At 54.0% G+C, this 17,316-nt stretch overlaps 1 protein-coding gene across 1 annotated transcript in view; it reads left to right on the forward strand.

Annotated features, from left to right (window-relative positions):
* The window catches only part of commd10 (COMM domain containing 10), a 58,957-nt gene extending 57,140 nt beyond the window's left edge, over window positions 1-1,817 (forward strand). Inside the window, exon 7 of the mRNA XM_086173338.1 lies at window positions 1,426-1,817. Within this exon, the coding sequence (XP_086029464.1) occupies window positions 1,426-1,464 (39 nt within the window). The 3' untranslated portion in view covers window positions 1,465-1,817. The remainder of the gene's footprint in view (window positions 1-1,425) is intronic.
* Window positions 1,818-17,316: the final 15,499 nt, after the last annotated feature.

A 17,316-nucleotide genomic window follows, 5' to 3' on the forward strand; every position in this document is an offset into this window, starting at 1 on the left:
TCTTTAGGAGGGACCAGGATGGACAGGATGAGGGATGAGTCCTTCAGAGGGACAGCACATGGTAGATGTTCGGAGAGAAGGTCAGAGAAGAGGGACGGTGAAGGCAGGAGGTCTGGAGGAAGACCAAAGAGAAGATTCGTGGACGTAGTGAGAGAGGTCATGAAGGTAGTCGGTGTGAGAGAAGAAGATGCAGAGGGTCGGATGGAGGAGGTGGATCGGCCGTCGCCGAAAGGAGAAGATAACGGGGCAGCAGATCAGGTGGAGGCCGCAGCCTCGGCGTGGAAGGGGTTTGGAGATGTGAGGGTGAAGTGTGGTGTCCTCAAAGAGCAGCTGTCAGGGGCCTCGGGCTCGGCGGAGGAGACCTGCTGACCCGGACCTGGAGATGCTGCTGGGATCTGAATGGAACATCGCAGGGGAGCGTTAACTTTAAGTGACGTGCCCTTTTTCTGGAGGAGGCAGAGCTGAAGGAGACTCACATACTGCCGGAGGAGGTCAGGAAGCTCCTCAAGAAGCTCCTCTGGGGCAAAACACCAGGTGAGGACAAGGCTCCCGTGGTTTCTGAAGGGCTTGGCTGCTTCTGCTGACACGGAGGTGGTGGAGCGCCCTCTACGGGCCGACACAACCGCTAACTCTTCACCTTCCAAGAGAAGGAGCAGAAGATGTATGTCATCTGCAGGACGAGCAATGCAGGTTCCTCCCGCAGAAGTCCATGGAGGGACTTCACGCATCCAGTCTCTGTGGAGATTGTGTCGATTTTTAGGAAGTGCGATGTTCTTCACAATATGTAGGACCTCGACGTACCTTTGGTCACCAGCTGTATGTTTGTCCTTTGAGGACGGGAACTCGGTCCGTGGAGTTGGACCAGTGTCTTCAGGGTTGCATCTCCTGCCCTCTCCAAAGGACGAGGTCCTTGCGCTCGGATGTGAAGACGTGGATTCGATGGAGAAGCTCCCTTTAAGTGCCTTGAATTGTCAGTCATGAATTCGCTGGCGTGGGAATGAAACCCGGGATCTTCTGCGGTCAGGAGGGGACGGTGAACTTCTGTGGAGAGGAAGTTCTCCGTTCTCCATCCCACCCCTCAGCCTGGTAGAAGTGGCCGGGACGCTTCTCCATAACGGGGCTCGTTCTTCTAAGAGAGAATGAGAAGGTCAGACATCTGCAGGGGGTTCGGCGTGGACTCTTCGCTCCTCTGCATGGAGACGACTCAGCTGGAGAGGAACCGAGGAACTCTTGGGACGCCTGGATCTGCAGCCGAGGACGGAGGGGTGGATAGTGTAGATCTGCAGATGCTACCTGACAGTGTCCATCCATGCGGTGCAAAGTTCTTCTGGTCTCCTCTCCGTCCACGTGTGCGTGCACGTGAGCTTCAAGCCACTGCTTCATCCTTTTTAATCTCCGGACCTCCGTTTCTTCTCTTTGTTGCAGCTCGAAATCGTGCAGAGCCAGTTGGATTCCATGACTTGACCTGGATGCCCCGCGCTCTCTGTAACACACACACACACACACACACACACACACACACACACACACACACACGTGCGCTGTCTTGTTAGTGTTTTGCTGGCAGCCATGGCAGCTGTTCTGGGCCGAGCAGTGCCTTTCTGCTCTCGTTTATTAGGAATACGTTTCTACTCATTACGTAGCCAAGTCTTCTTCTGTTCACGTCTGGAAGGAGACGTTTGAATCGCGTGGCTCGTCTTCACGCTTTCATCGGTGGAAATGGAGATGTTGTTTTTGAAAGGAGGACATGTGATCTTTGTGTAACCTGGAGAAGTGTATCTGAGTCCAAGCCATTCCAATAAAACCTGAAGATGGAATCCGTCCAAGCTGTTGTTATTTGGTGAAGGCTCATTATTTCTCATTAAGACCAACCTGGGCTGCTGGTTCAACAGATGGGAGTTCTGGAGCCGCAGGAGCCCACATGGATGCACGTGTGTGTGTGTGTGTGTGTGTGTGTGTGTGTGTGTGTGTGTGAAGGACTACCAATATGTCCTTGTTCCTCGTTTCCATCTCCGTCCTCGTTTTCACTTCATACTTCGCTCCCTCAGGTTGTTGTTCAGTCTTTGAGATGAAGACCAGTAACGTCAGACCTTCTTCTTACCTCCAGCGTCAGACCTTCTCACTTCCACGCCAAGTAAACCGATTTTCCATGTTTAAAGTCGTGAATCCATCTGTGATGTCAGTTTTGGTCTCCTGGCCTCATAAGAAATGCATCTCGAGAAGGTCTGAAGGTGGTGAAAGGTGTCCATGGATCGATGGATGGACGGACGGGTGGATGTGCTACGAGCGAGACGCTACTCTGGGTGGAGAAGTTCAGCCACCTCTGGTTGTTGAGAAGAAGTGATGATGTCAGCCGGGTGGAGAAGAAGCCGGACGCCCCGATGCTTCCCCGGGTGTCGGTGCCTTTGAGGGACCTTCAGGTCGTTCCTTTCTGCTCCGCGAGGGTCTTTTTCTTGGTGTCAGTGCTGGAGAGGACCAGCCATCAGCACCTCCACCTTCTCCACATCCTCGTCCAGCCCCTGGAGACGCTCCCCCAGCCTGAAGCCTCGTGTCGTAAAATATCATGTAGGAAATACAAATACTGTGGTGTTTTCACTGCGGCGCTGGAGTCCGTGAGAAGAAACACCAGAGGAAAGTCCTGGGTTCAGGTGACGGAGCGGTGGATGGAGGTTCTGGTCCAAATCCTGACCTCCTCCTGGTCTGCCGGCGTGTTGTTGAGCGAGAAGGAACCCTCTGCTCGGTGGCTGCCTGCTGCTCGGGGTTCGTCCGGGATGGTTGGATGCAGAGGATGAAGTTCTACTGCGTTTGTGACCCAGCAAAGGTTCTCCTTCTCAACCAGTAACCAAAGCCATAGTGACCGATTCATTCATTCTTCTTCTGCTTCTTCTTCTTTCGGCTTTTCCCTTCAGGTGTCGCCACAGCGAGTCAACTTTCTCCATCTCACCCTATTCTCTGGATCCTCCTCTCTCACACCAACTACCTTCATATCTTCTCTCACGACGTCCATAAATCTTCTCTTTGGTCTTCCTCCAGACCTCTTGCCTGGCAGCTCCAATTCCAGCATCCGTCTACCAATATATTCTCTATCCCTCCTCTGTCCATGACCCAACCATCTCAGTCTGGCTTCTCTGACCTTCTCTCCAAAACATCTAACATGTGCTGTTCCTCTGATGGACTCATTCCTGATCCTCTCCATCCTGGTCACTCCCAAAGAGAACCTCAGCATCTTCATCTCTGCAACCTCTAGTTCTGCCTGCTGTCTTTTGGTCATTGGAACAGTTTCTAGTCCAAACATCATCGCTGGTCTCACCACTGTCTTGTACACCTTTCCTTTTATTCTGGCCGATGTTCTTCTATCTCTTGGTACCTCTGACACTTTTCTCCACCCATTCCAACCTGCTTGACCCCGTCTCTTCACCTCTTCTCCACACTCTGGACTGTTGACCCCAAGTACCTGAAATCCTCCATCTTCTTGATCTCCACTCCCTGTAGCCTCACCGTTCCACCCGAGTTCCTCTCATTCACACACATATATTCTGTCTTCCGTGACTAACCTTCATTCCTCTCCTTTCCAGAGCATACCTCCACCTCTCTAGATGTTCCTCTACCTGTTGTCTGCTCTCACTACAGATCACTATGTCATCTGCAAACATCATGATCCATGGAGATTCCTGTCTCACCTCATCTGTCAGCCTATCCATCACCATTGAGAACAAGAAGGAGTTCAGAGCTGATCCCTGATGGAGTCCCACCTCCACCGTGAACTTCTGACCGATTCATTCGCTCAATCATTCATGATCTCCACCGCTCATCCTGCAGCCAGCAGGGATCCTATCTCTGCCGTCATTGGACGAGAGGCGGGTTCAGCCTGCACCAATCTGGAGACATCCAACCATCCACACGTCTCGCTCCATGTTCTCCTCGTGTCTCCACGGGTTTCCTCCAGGGTCTCCATGAACCTCCTGCATGTGTTTGGACGGTTCAGAGGTTCCAGTGGAGACCCTGAAGAGAACACAACCGTGGGACTCCTGGGGACCTTCTTGCAGCGAAGGGAAGAAGCTCCTTCCCGGCTCCTGGCGCCGGCAGCCGCCAACATGTTTGACACGTCTGGGATGAGATCAGGTTTTAAATTCACGGTAATCTTCCGGTGGGAATCCTCCGGCGGTCGCCTCCCACAAACTTTTCCAAAAATATCCAAAAGGTAGCGTCAAAACGCCCACGCGCCGCGGCACACTCCGAGGAGGATCTCACGACGTTCTTCTTTTCCTCTCCAAAAGTGGGAGGTTGCTTCGTCGTCGCCTGACTCCACAGGAAACGACCTCTGACCTCTGGGCCGGTCAGGAACCAATCAGTCGTCTTGGATGAGAACGTGTAGATCTTCCATCCATCCATTCTCTGCCTCTATCGGGTCACAGAGAGGTGTCTCCTCCCTCCTCTGCATCTTCCTCTCACATCTTCTTCTTGCACTCCATCCATAAATGTCTTCTCTGGCGTGTTGCCCTGGTTACGCTCCTCTCTCGTTCCTACCTCATCTGCTTTCGGGTCTCTTTCATCGACCTCGTAGCTTCTCCAGAGTCCCGGGGCTCTCATTGGTCGGGTTCCCGGGGGGCGTGGCTTGATCATTTCAGCTGTTAGCATGTAGCTGTTAGCGCTGCTCTCCATCTGGGGGGGGGGGGGGGATGTTGGGTTCCTGCAGATCATCTCAAAGAGTGGAGCTCCAAACCTGCCCGACATGGAAAGCGTCATCAGACAGCCGGGTTAAGACTTGGCGCCGTCTGACTTGGGATGGTGAGATCAGTAACCATGGCGACCCCGCCGCCGTTTCCTCTCCGTAAGAAGTAAATAACTGGATGCTCGGCCGCCTCCCGCCCCGAGGGGAGGAGGTCCAACCACCTCCGGAGATCTCCTGAGCAGCTTTCACCACAGCGCCCTCCTGCTAGCAGCTGTGCACCTTCTCCTTTTTTTTTTGTTTCTTCCAAATGCTAATCTCGCCATTGCGTGAAGGCGCCAGCGGCCCGCTGGGACGGCTGCACGCCAGATGGCGAGGACAAGCAACGGCGCTCACCTGAGAAGAAAAGACTTCAGGTGCAGGACGAGTCACGGAGAAGTTCAGTGCAAAGCCACGGGTGTGTGTGTGTGTGTGTGTGTGTGTGTGTGTGTGTTGGACTGACAAGCAAGCCACACACATCAGATCTGTGTTGGGTTTCTTGCAGAGCGGCTCACCAATGAGGGATCTTCTGTTGGTGTCCATTTTAATTTATCTCATTTTACAGTAAACCCTTGTTTTTCGCGGGTTACGTTCCAAAAAGAACCCTTGATAGGCAAAATCCGTGAAGTAGAAACCTTTATTTTTCTTTTTTTAATTATTATACAATTAAATACTCTATTATACATTGAAAAGAAAGAACAAACCATTTTACAGGCTCAATCATTTGTTTCACAAATAAAAGTACTGTACTTTAGAAACGTTTTTTTTCAAAAAATAACTTCTGTACTGTACTGTCAAATAATAATTTTAATCATCAATGTGAACAGAAGGCTTCAAATTGCGGAGATTATTCAGCAACCTTATTGCTGCTGCCAAACTTATGGCTGCCGTCGTCCTCATGTTTTTTTCTTCCTTCTTTATGGAACGAACGGAAGATTCATTCATTCCGTGAAGCCGACCTACAGCCGCATAGCTTTTAGCTTCCCTTAGCATGTCCAGAAGTTTAACTTTATCTGCCATAGATAGCATCTTCCGCTGCCTTTTGGGCCTTTTTGTTGCTCCAGAGCGTTTTGTCAACTTGATGGGTTTTAGAGAAACTGGAAATTGCGAGAGAATTTGCACGTACGTCATGTAAATTTGTCAAGCTGTTTTACGTACGTGTACATATTAAACTGCGACGTTATTGACGCACAGGTGGAGAAGAAGCGGAGTGACTTTTTAGCCAATCAGAATGCAGAACACAATGCACCATGCAAATCCGTGAAGTAGCCAAACCGTGAAAAGTAAACCGCGTTCTAGCGAGGGATCAGTGTATTTGTATTTGCACTTGCTCCGGTCTGACGTCCGCTCCCAACATTTTCTTCCTGACAACTAATTTCCTGCCGTCTCCGTCGGTTTCCCAGCCTTCGCAGGAAATTGCGTGTCTTTGTGAAATAGCTGCTGCCGGAATCTCGGTAATGGAGGTGACAGGAAGTGACTACATTTCTGGCAAAATGGATTGGAATAGCGTAGCGGTGTGTCCGAGCCCCCCCTCCCCGATCCGGCAGAGCGGGGGGGTCACGCGAAATTGGATGCTTCCTTCAATTTAGACACTTTTGATTCTCGCCGTCCCCTCGGAGGCCGTTTGAAGACGGTCATCGATACGAATCTGCATTTCAAAGTCGCCCCGTCCGCCCGACGACCCTCTGATCTCCGGCAGAGAAGCTCCGTCCGCCGTCAGAAAGGAACGCAAGCGTCGCCGCAGACGATGAAAGGTCGACGCACCCTCCGATGACTTCCCAGAAGAGTCCGACGCTCGCCGAGGTTGTCGGCGGTCGTGACGGTCGTGTCGGCCGAGGACGAAAAGCTTGGCTTTTCTTAAGTCCCTTGCCGTTGACGGCTCCCTTCGGTGGCGAAAGGTGTGGTCAAGGAAGAAGGGAGCGTTTGTTGTGTTCCAGCCTTAACCGGGCCGGTCCGACGTGTCATGGAGAAGATGGAGACGGCGCCGCTCGAGCCCTTTATACACCGAGATCACTTCCATTTTAATATCCTCACTGGGTGATTGAAATGTCCATTTCATTCTTCACAGCCTTTTACCTCGTCGTTTGTGTTTGTCGATGCCTCCGACATGGAGATCCGTCCGGTGGTTTGTCCCGGGACGGTTGGTTTGATCGAGTCGGTGTCTTCTGCTTTCATTAGACACTGAGCGACGTCTTTTTGTGGTATTTGATTTTGTTGCTTCAGTTGTTGTTTGTTTAGTTGTTCTCGGTTTCTTTCATCTGGGATACGGTGACCGTTTGACCTGAGTTTCTGGTGAGAGAACATTTGACGGGAATCTCTTCTCTGCATGTTTGGTCCGATCCGACATCGCCGAGCGCCGTCCGCTTGCACGTCCCATCACGGCGGCGAAGTGCCGTGACGCCGTTTTCCAAAGCACAAAGTCCTTCTGGTTGTAGAGGTGCTTCGTGGAAGGCAAACCTTCAGGGACGAGGGCGAGTCAGAAGCTCATGTCCAGAGGCGGCGCTCTTCTGCTGGCCTCTTGGTTCTTGGAGGCCAAAGTCCCTCAGATCCATCGGTCGGCTTCTTCTGGGCCGTGAGCTTGGGTCACAGTGGAGAGCTTCCCGTACAAGTTGGCGTTCCACCAGCGCAGCTCCAGAGCCGGCCGTCTTGTCTGTTACTGTACCGAAGCCCGTCTTTATTTCCGGCGTCTCCGAGTTACCGGCGTTCGTAATCCATCTGCCAACTCCGGCATCTCCTTCCTGATCAATAACACCCTCCGCGAGTCGGACGCGAAGCAAACAGGAAGCGTCCGAGCCGTGATTAGAGCCCGTCATCGCTTCTTTTCTTACTCTTTGTTTTCATTTTCACAAATGGACGCGACGTCCTCAGAAGTATCTCTTTCCCCGGCAGCGATTGTGCCGATGGAGAAATAATTTCTCACATCAGGAGACCCATTAGCTACCATCAGCGGTCTGTCAGAGCTGCGTAACGGGGCGCATTGATTCTGACGTCTGCTGTATTCATCTCACACACAAAGAGCTGAACATGAATGAAGGCCTTTTTCTTCTCCCCGTGACAAAGAATCCATATTCGATATGTTTTAGATGAGATGACGCCGTTTTGTCACAATACGGGATTCGGACGCTCGGCCAGAAGCTCCGGGTTAAGACGCCGAGCGGATCCGGCGAGCGGCGGTTCTGGAACCTTCACCGTTCGATCCATGAGCTCCTTCCAGCTCGCTGAGGCGCCGCTGAGCGACACACCCAAGTCCTTATCCATGCTCCTCACGGCTCCTCCATCCATCTTCTCCCTCTCGTTCCCCGTCCACTTGTTCCATCTACGACCCCGGGTCTTCTCCGGGGCCTCCTCGTGGTCGGACGTGCACGGATCTCCTCCCGCCAGGCGTCCTGACCATCTGGCCGCTCGGGCTGCGGAGGAGCGGCCGTCCAGGACGGACCTCTCAAATGCGGATCACGCGCTTCGCCGATGATGCGGTGATGTACGTTGAACAACGCGACTAAATAAAGCGCTTCCTTCTTCTTCTTCATCTTCCTCCTCCTCTTCTTCTTACACAACATCATTGAATCATAGCCTCATTCTGCGCTTCATAAAGGAGTGATTCTCCGCGAGGTTTGGCATCCCTGCTTATTTCTTCTTCAGAACTACAATATGTTGGCGTCCTTTTGAAGGCTCCTTTCTCTGGATCTTGTTATCCTCTTTGCAGCCGTAACTGTAAACTTCTTTGTTGTGAGATTAAGGCTGCTCTTCTCTCCTCCTCTCGTTGCCCTTCTTTGTCAAGACCTGACTTCAAAGAGCCCCCCCTCGTATTTTGTCGTATTTTCCGCTGCGAGCGCCGGCGCTTTCTTTCCACGCCGTCTGGTCGCCGCCGCCGCCGACTTCCCATCCGACACCTCGTCTGGTGTCAGGCAGGCCCGGCCGCCGCTTGTAGAACACTAATCGTACTGTAAAGGTTCCAGCGACGCTTTTAAACCCCTTTTCTCAGATGGCGGAACGGGTTAGTTTTGCAGAGTGGATCCCGCCGGCGCCGTCTGCATCGCCGTGGAAACGCGGTCACGATCGGAACATTTGCGCGATTCCAGGTACCGTCATATTAGCCGCTGCTTTTGTTTGTTTTGCCATGCAGCTCATTCATGTTTTTTTTTTGGGGGGCTAACTAGCTTCACGCCGCTAAAACATTTAGCCTCGTCACATCGGACCCATGAAATGACGAGAAATTCTGAGGCCGTTCGATTCTGACGTCGAAGACGACGACTTGAATGGAAGGCGGAGACGGCGATCAGCCGGAGTCGGACAAAGCAGAGAGAGAACGTGGATGGATGGATGGACTTTTCCTCATCTTACTTATTTACAGTCACTGTAACTCAGCATTTCCTAAAGAATTTGCTAAATGTTACAACACGAACACCTGCAGCTTATAGACAAGTGGACACCTTGATTTATTTTGTTATTTTCAGCCGGTGCGGCTTATATTCAGATGGGCTCAATAGTAATTACACTTTAAATTCCCTCCGGAGGGATGCACTTAATGGCTTTTAGACCAACATTGTAGACTTGTAGACTCTTTTTTAATCGCTCTTGTGTTCATGACCCGTCCAACCCGAAGGTTCCTTCCTGGACTGGATCTCCACGCCAGCCCAGACGCCTCTGATGGAACTTTTGGTGGCCGCCCCCCCTTTCTGGTGGATTTCCTCAACTTTCACTATCTTCTGAGCGCAGCCACGAGCCCGGCTTGACCCGGCAGCCTCCAGTTCCTGCAGAGATAAAGACGCCGGCCCCCCCGGAGCTCCGCAAAGCTTCTTTCCCCTTCGTATCTACAGGAACAAAGTGTTCCTCTGGACAGGGGTTATTATAACTCTCCCTCTCCTGACCCATTACCTCCTCCACTTAAAACCGCCCTCAAATAGAAATTTGGTTTTGCCCTTGGAGTTAATTTGCTCCATCCAGGTGAATAAATGCGATATCTGTTTTTTTTTTTTTTTTTTTAATGAGTCACTAAACATGTCGCCACGTGACCTGGTCAAGCAGAGGTCTGATGCCGCTGACGCTCCGCTTTGCCTGAAAATAAACGTGGTTGCGTCCAGGAGCCCCGTGTTTGAGCGTCAGGAGATCTGGGCCGGTGCGTTCCACCTCCGACCTCCATGAGAAGGTCCCGCCCTCCGCCGAGCGACACCTTTGAGCTTCAGAGGAAGTCTACGAATGACTCGGAAAGGCAGGAAAGGGCAGAAGGGACCGGCCGAGGTCTTTGCTTTCTGCTCTTTCTTCTCACGCATCAAACTCTTTGAAGAGGGCGGCGTCTGGATGGTGGCCAGAGACGACAGATGGTGTGAGGACGCTCTTGAAGAAGCCATCTTCAGAGAACCTCGCCAGAAAGGCGAAGCTCTCAAATTTGCCGGCCGATCCGATGTCCCACCGTCACCCCTGGTCGGCGGCTGTGGGTGGAGGCCAGAAGAACCGGACTGTGGATGCGGGTGAGGTTCCTCCTCTTCCCTGGAGATGGGGCGAGGAGCTCGGCCATCAGGGAGGGGCGAGGAGAAGAGCTGCAGGCATGAGATGACGTGGTCGCGATGCCTCAGGACCCGCTGGAGCATCGCTCGAGAACATCTCAAGAACATCTCAGAAGATGGATAGACTGAGTCACTGTGTCAGAGCTGAAGAACCTCCAGGCTGAGAGGAGGAACGTCCGTCGCCACCATAAGATCCGCGATCTACGATGGACCCGAGCTATGAGTCGATGCTAGCGTAGCGCAGCTAAGCTAAAGCAAACCCGGCGGATGGCTGACCCGCTGATCATTTCAAAGCAGATGCTTCTCCTGGGACCGGAGATGCCAAGTCCTCCCAGCCAAATCCACGATGATGTCCTCCTAAAGCTCACATTTGTTTGCCCCCCCAAAGACAAAAAACAAAAAAAGCAATCTGGCTGCACAGTTGGCAGAAGGAAAGGACAAACTCGCCCAGCGAGCGCCTCCCTCCGGCCCGCAGCCTTAGGTGGCATCGCCGGGCGCCGGGCCGAGTCTGGCTCATCCCGGGTTCTGCTCGCCGCCGCCGCCGAGCCAATCGGGACGCTGGGGGGGGGGGGCTGCGGTCCACGGCGCCCATTTGCATAGCTTACTGTGTGCTCTCCGGCATTATTTCTGATTTCTGAGTCATCTCTTCATCCCTCCGCCGGCTGAGACGCCGGGCCAGACGGGCGCGTTTGCCAACAAACAAGCAGCAGCTCTGATCCGGCGTCACAGTAAAACACTCCCAGCTCGCAGAGCGCCGGAAACACGCCACGATTTTTACGCTCCGCTATGTTTTTTTACATAAACCTGTCGTGAAGTGAAAGCCTTCGAGGCTGATGTTTCACCCCCACGAGCTGTTTCACCGGACGAGAGTCCAGGTTCTCTTCTCTGGACCAGACTTGTAGGCTTCATGACGATCGGATCATGAGAGTTGGATGGAAGATGATGTCTGTTAGATCCAAATCCACGATTCGAACCGACGCCCACGAGATCAGCTCTGCTGGAATTTCATGCATTCATGCGTTCCCTCATCCTGCAGGTCCTTGGGCAAGAGGAAGGGTGACCCCTGGACCAATCACAGGGCGGCATATTGAGACGTGCAACCGTTCACCTGTTCATTCATGGAGAACCCTGAGGAATCCAAGCGGGACCTTCTGGCTGCGAGGAGGTTCTAGCCTGTGCACCAGTGGGACCACCGTGATAGATTTCCCTTTCAGCGACAAACAATCCCTAAATCTTTTGGAACAAAAGATCAGATGAGGATGATCAGACACATGAGGACCTCACTGATCTGGTCTGAAGATGTGCAGAAGCTTCCCGGAGGTGGACCCGGGTTCATTCTTTAAGGCGCCCAGTATTGAAGACAGTGATTTTCAAACGTTAGCGTAGCATGACGAGCCCATTGAAGCGCAGAATAAGTCAGGCTTGCAGTCATTGGCTGCAGAGGAACCCTGGTCTCCATGCCTCGCTCCGATTGGACGGCAGCTGCTCGGGGGAAGATGCGCCTTAATGTTTCATGAGCGGCTTCTCTGGACACCAGGCCTTGTCTGGTTTCACCTCCTCCGTCTGGCGGAGAATCCTCTGGAGCCAGACCCGACGTCCTCCACGCCGAGCGCTCGGATGTCTCTATAAGGGGCCGCGTGATTGGTCCGTCTCGCCGGCGACAGCTGGTATAGGCTCCGCCCCTGCAACCCTGCCGCAGGATAAGCCTTATAAAAACTGAACGGATCAACCAATGTTTTTTTCTTGTTGGTGTTCGAGTCTCCGTCTCTGCTGTTCGGGGTCACGTTGAGTTGCGGGCTGACGAGCGGCGGCCATGTTTCCTTCTCCTCTTCCTCTGACATTCCAACCTCCGACTCCCATTCCCTCCGTCCGTCCCTTTCTCGCAATTCCAAAGTCCAGATTTCATCCCGTGCTGTTTTTCGGCGACCGAGGCCGCCTCCGCCCGTCATGTCCTCAGCAAGGTGGAGCTGGCTGTGCGTCCGCAGGGCGTCTGCAGCAGCGGCGTGTTGCATAAACAGTCTCAACACAGATGGTGCAGCAGGACCTCCACACATGGCAGGTTCACAGCCGCAGGAGCTCCTCCTCCACCTCCACCTCCTCCTCCTCCTCGTGTGACTGTCGATGCCCGTCATGTTTCCTCTTCGTCCACCTGCTGTCCGTCTGTCCGTCCATCCTGACGCCCGGCGGCTCCGGCTCTGTCTAAAACCTGGTCGGGATTTTAAAAAATCAACAACGAAAAAACGCACGAGCTTGCAAACATTTTCTAACGCTGCGAGTTTCCCGAGCTGGAAGTTTCCTCGCCATGGTTTCACTGCGTCATTAGTTTTTGGCGTGCAGGCTGGCCTCGGGACGTCTGACTGGGTTTAATCCTAACCGAGTTTCTAGGACTTATTACGGCCTCTAATGGTTGCTGATACCCCAGAGCTTTGCAGTGTGTCTTTTATTTTAACTCTCATCAGCTTTTTTGGTGGCTTTTATTTCAAATTGCAATTATATATATATATATATATATATATATATATATATATATCAGGTTCCAGACCCCTCAGCTTCCATGAGTGCAGGGTAAGCGATAATAATAAGAAATGTTGATATAGATACCATATTTTGTGGAGCATAAGGTGCAATTATGAGGCGCCATATCAACGAACGGCTCTATTTTCATCCATAAGGCGCGTCGCGTGATCAAACATAACGGTAGACGAAGCCAAACCAAACAGTCAGGTTAGTCCAACTTTGTTCAGCTCCCTTTGTTCCCCGGGAAACTCTGTTTGGTGTTTTTTACTTGGCGCTCTTCATCCGTTGCTTCCTCCACTTCCTCCCCATTGATTCATTCATGTCGGATTCTTTGGCGGCTGCTCTCTTCCCATCATCTACGGCGCGACCGATATTCCGTAAGCTCTTAACAGGTGCCATTTTTGGTAATATTCTGTTGAAGCGCAGGAAGTACCGCTATTGCAGAAGGTATTTGTACCATGGGCTTTTCTCTGATTGGTTTTAGCGGGCGCCTGAAGTTAGCGTGAGGTCGGAACGACGCGACGTAATTAGTTATCTAACGTCGTCCGACGTCGCGACCCATATTCGACCGAGGAGCCGCTTTAATACGACGTCCCGCGTCGGGTGGGAACGTTCTGACAATCAACCTGTCGCTTGTCAAAGTCACGCTAAAACATTTTGACATTTGAGTGCAGTGTGTCACATCAAACTGGTTGGAGGTCAGTAAGCAAAACAAGATTTTATACAAAAGGCACAGAAGGCATATAAAAGGCATGGCACGCTCTGCACTGAGACCGCTTTGCTGTCTCTGTGGATGTAACTATTAAAAAAACACTTTTGATATATGAAGTAAATTTCCATAGTTTAGCTGATGTGTATAATGTTTGTCGTCAACAACCGTAATGTGTTTCTTGTAATCATAAAACGACTGTGAAGACACATTAGGTGAGGCACGCAGTGACGGTGCCTCATGTTAGGGGGCGCCGCTTATCTTAGGGATCCTTCTTACTACTCGGTTACAGAATAACAGAATTAACAATAGCAAGCTACAGTAAACAGTTAGCAAGTCAAGTGTAGCCATTCAGTTATTTTCTTCCTGATCTCATCAGTCTGTATAGCTCACGAACAGTGAGGGATGAATGTTAATCTCCTGGGCAGCTTCTCAACTTCTTAGCCCAGAAGGATCTCATTCAAACCTTTCCTGAGGCCACAAAGTTTCTCCGGCCGGCGATCACCGTTCCAGACAGACGACAGCATCGGTGCAGCGCTCGTTCTCTGCACTGAAAAGTCTCAAAACACAAAGTCGGACCAGAACCGATCAAGGACGACTGTCTTCACCGGCAGTGATTTCCATTGAGACAGAGAGACTTTTAAAAGTGAATAAAGAGAAGGAAGACTTCTACAAGCAAGTCACTGATGCTTCAGAAGGAGCGGCACATGGACTTCATTTATAAGTAAAGGTAAGAGTTTTTTTACATGTGCTTTTTTTCTAAGCTACAGTTTGTGTATGTAAAGAATGCTGATATGATATTTTAAACAAAACACATTAACTGCTGCCAATAAAATGGTGAATAAGCTGCTCTGTAGGTTCAGATGTTTGTAAATCTGACTGATGACATCAGTGCCTCAGCAGCCGTCAACCTCACTGCACCTCACTGATATATATATACATATATATGTGTGTGTGTGTATATGTTTGATTTCAAACAAAAGCCAGGACAGGACGATGGGGAGACAGGAAGTAGTTTTCACACCCCGCAGGAAGGAGTGTGTGTGACGGAGTGAATTATTATGGTTCTCCATGATGTGTGGATGAGCGGGTGAATGTCGGTGTGATGGACTGTCCAGGGGTCCAGGGGTCCACGGGTCCAGGGGTCCAGGGGTCCACGGGTCCACGGGTCCAGGGGTCCAGGGGTCCACGGGTCCAGGGGTCCAGGGGTCCAGGGGTCCAGGGGTCCAGGGGTCCAGGGGTCCACGGGTCCACGGGTCCAGGGGTCCAGGGGTCCACGGGTCCAGGGGTCCAGGGGTCCAGGGGTCCAGGGGTCCAGGGGTCCACGGGTCCACGGGTCCAGGGGTCCAGGGGTCCACGGGTCCAGGGGTCCAGGGGTCCAGGGGTCCACGGGTCCACGGGTCCACGGGTCCACGGGTCCAGGGGTCCAGGGGTCCAGGGGTCCAGGGGTCCACGGGTCCAGGGGTCCAGGGGTCCAGGGGTCCAGGGGTCCAGGGGTCCACGGGTCCACGGGTCCAGGGGTCCAGGGGTCCACGGGTCCAGGGGTCCAGGGGTCCAGGGGTCCAGGGGTCCACGGGTCCAGGGGTCCAGGGGTCCAAGGGTCCAGGGGTCCACGGGTCCAGGGGTCCAGGGGTCCAGGGGTCCAGGGGTCCAGGGGTCCACGGGTCCAGGGGTCCACGGGTCCACGGGTCCAGGGGTCCAGGGGTCCACGGGTCCACGGGGTCCAGGGGTCCAGGGGTCCACGGGTCCACGGGTCCACGGGTCCACGGGTCCACGGGTCCAGGGGTCCAGGGGTCCAGGGGTCCATGGGTCCAGGGGTCCAGGGGTCCAGGGGTCCATGGGTCCATGGGTCCATGGGTCCACGGGTCCACGGGTCCACGGGTCCACGGGGTCCATGGGTCCATGGGTCCACGGGTCCACGGGTCCACGGGGTCCAGGGGTCCAGGGGTCCACGGGTCCACGGGGTCCAGGGGTCCAGGGGTCCAGGGGTCCACGGGTCCACGGGTCCACGGGTCCACGGGTCCACGGGTCCACGGGGTCCAGGGGTCCAGGGGTCCACGGGTCCAGGGGTCCAGGGGTCCAGGGGTCCAGGGGTCCACAGGTCCAGGGGTCCATGGGTCCATGGGTCCATGGGTCCACGGGTCCAGGGGTCCACGGGTCCACGGGTCCACGGGTCCACGGGTCCAGGGGTCCACGGGTCCACGGGGTCCAGGGGTCCACGGGTCCAGGGGTCCAGGGGTCCAGGGGTCCAGGGGTCCACGGGTCCACGGGTCCAGGGGTCCACGGGTCCACGGGGTCCACGGGGTCCAGGGGTCCAGGGGTCCACGGGGTCCAGGGGTCCAGGGGTCCACGGGTCCACGGGTCCACGGGTCCACGGGTCCACGGGTCCACGGGTCCACGGGGTCCAGGGGTCCAGGGGTCCATGGGTCCAGGGGTCCACGGGTCCAGGGGTCCACGGGTCCAGGGGTCCAGGGGTCCAGGGGTCCACGGGTCCAGGGGTCCATGGGTCCATGGGTCCACGGGTCCAGGGGTCCACGGGTCCACGGGTCCACGGGTCCAGGGGTCCACGGGTCCACGGGGTCCAGGGGTCCACGGGGTCCAGGGGTCCACGGGTCCACGGGTCCACGGGGTCCAGGGGTCCACGGGTCCAGGGGTCCACGGGTCCAGGGGTCCAGGGGTCCAGGGGTCCACAGGTCCAGGGGTCCACGGGTCCACGGGGTCCACGGGTCCAGGGGTCCAGGGGTCCACGGGTCCACGGGGTCCAGGGGTCCACGGGTCCACGGGGTCCAGGGGTCCACGGGTCCAGGGGTCCACGGGTCCAGGGGTCCAGGGGTCCAGGGGTCCACAGGTCCAGGGGTCCACAGGTCCAGGGGTCCATGGGTCCATGGGTCCACGGGTCCAGGGGTCCACGGGTCCACGGGTCCACGGGTCCAGGGGTCCACGGGTCCACGGGGTCCAGGGGTCCACGGGGTCCAGGGGTCCACGGGTCCACGGGTCCACGGGTCCAGGGGGTCCAGGGGGTCCAGGGGGAACCATTGGCAGCTGTGAATGTTTATCCTGCTACATACATGTCCATGTCCACTGCTGTCACCAGTCTTCTTGCTTCCACAAAATAAGCCCAATTAATAATCAGTGTGTTTTTGTCACGATTAATCTGGATTAATCCACTGTGGCCTTGCGATTAATCACTATGTATATACATGAATATATGTAAATAAATATGTATTATTTTCTGCTGCATAAGCAGACAACCTTGGGTTAGAGTTCCGATGAGCTGCGCCTCCGATCTTCCCGACGACGTCGCTCCTGGAATTTTATTTTTGTGAAGAGAGAACGGTCTCACAGGAAGATGGTTTCTTCTGGTGGTTTCCCACACCAGCAGCGTTCCGTCACACGAGTTTCCCGCGTGGAATAAGTGTGTTACGAAGCCACCGAAGGCGCCTGAGCCCGAGGCCGGGGGTCTGGAAGAGCGTTCACGCAGAGCCCAACGTACCTCCGGCTGCAGGGGTTTGTGTTTGAGTGTAACCTTCTCTGGCGACGTGACGCAACGGCAAATATCATCTGTGAGCAACAACCGCCCTCGCGTTCAGAAAAGCGGCGTCGGCTCGGGAGCGGCAGTGATTGGACGTCCACCCGTGGTGGGCCTCCATCATCGGGTGTTTCCCCTCGAGGCAGGGAAACAGCTGTTTGCCGCTCATCCGGCCTGATTAAGAAACAGACGGAGCTCGTGACTGCGACCGGAGATCCATCCGATCCCGTCCTGACGTGGTGGTATCTCTGCACGTCCTTCTTCATTCCATCTCTGCGACAGGAGCCGCTGTAAACACCTGGGAACATGTAGATATCATGAACAATTAATTTGCGAGCAGACACACACC

The sequence above is a fragment of the Fistularia commersonii genome, chromosome 26 (genome assembly GCF_037954325.1).
Source record: "Fistularia commersonii isolate RoL2024-O1a breed Wild chromosome 26, RoL_Fcom_v1.0, whole genome shotgun sequence".
NCBI classification, from domain to species: domain Eukaryota; kingdom Metazoa; phylum Chordata; class Actinopteri; order Syngnathiformes; family Fistulariidae; genus Fistularia; species Fistularia commersonii.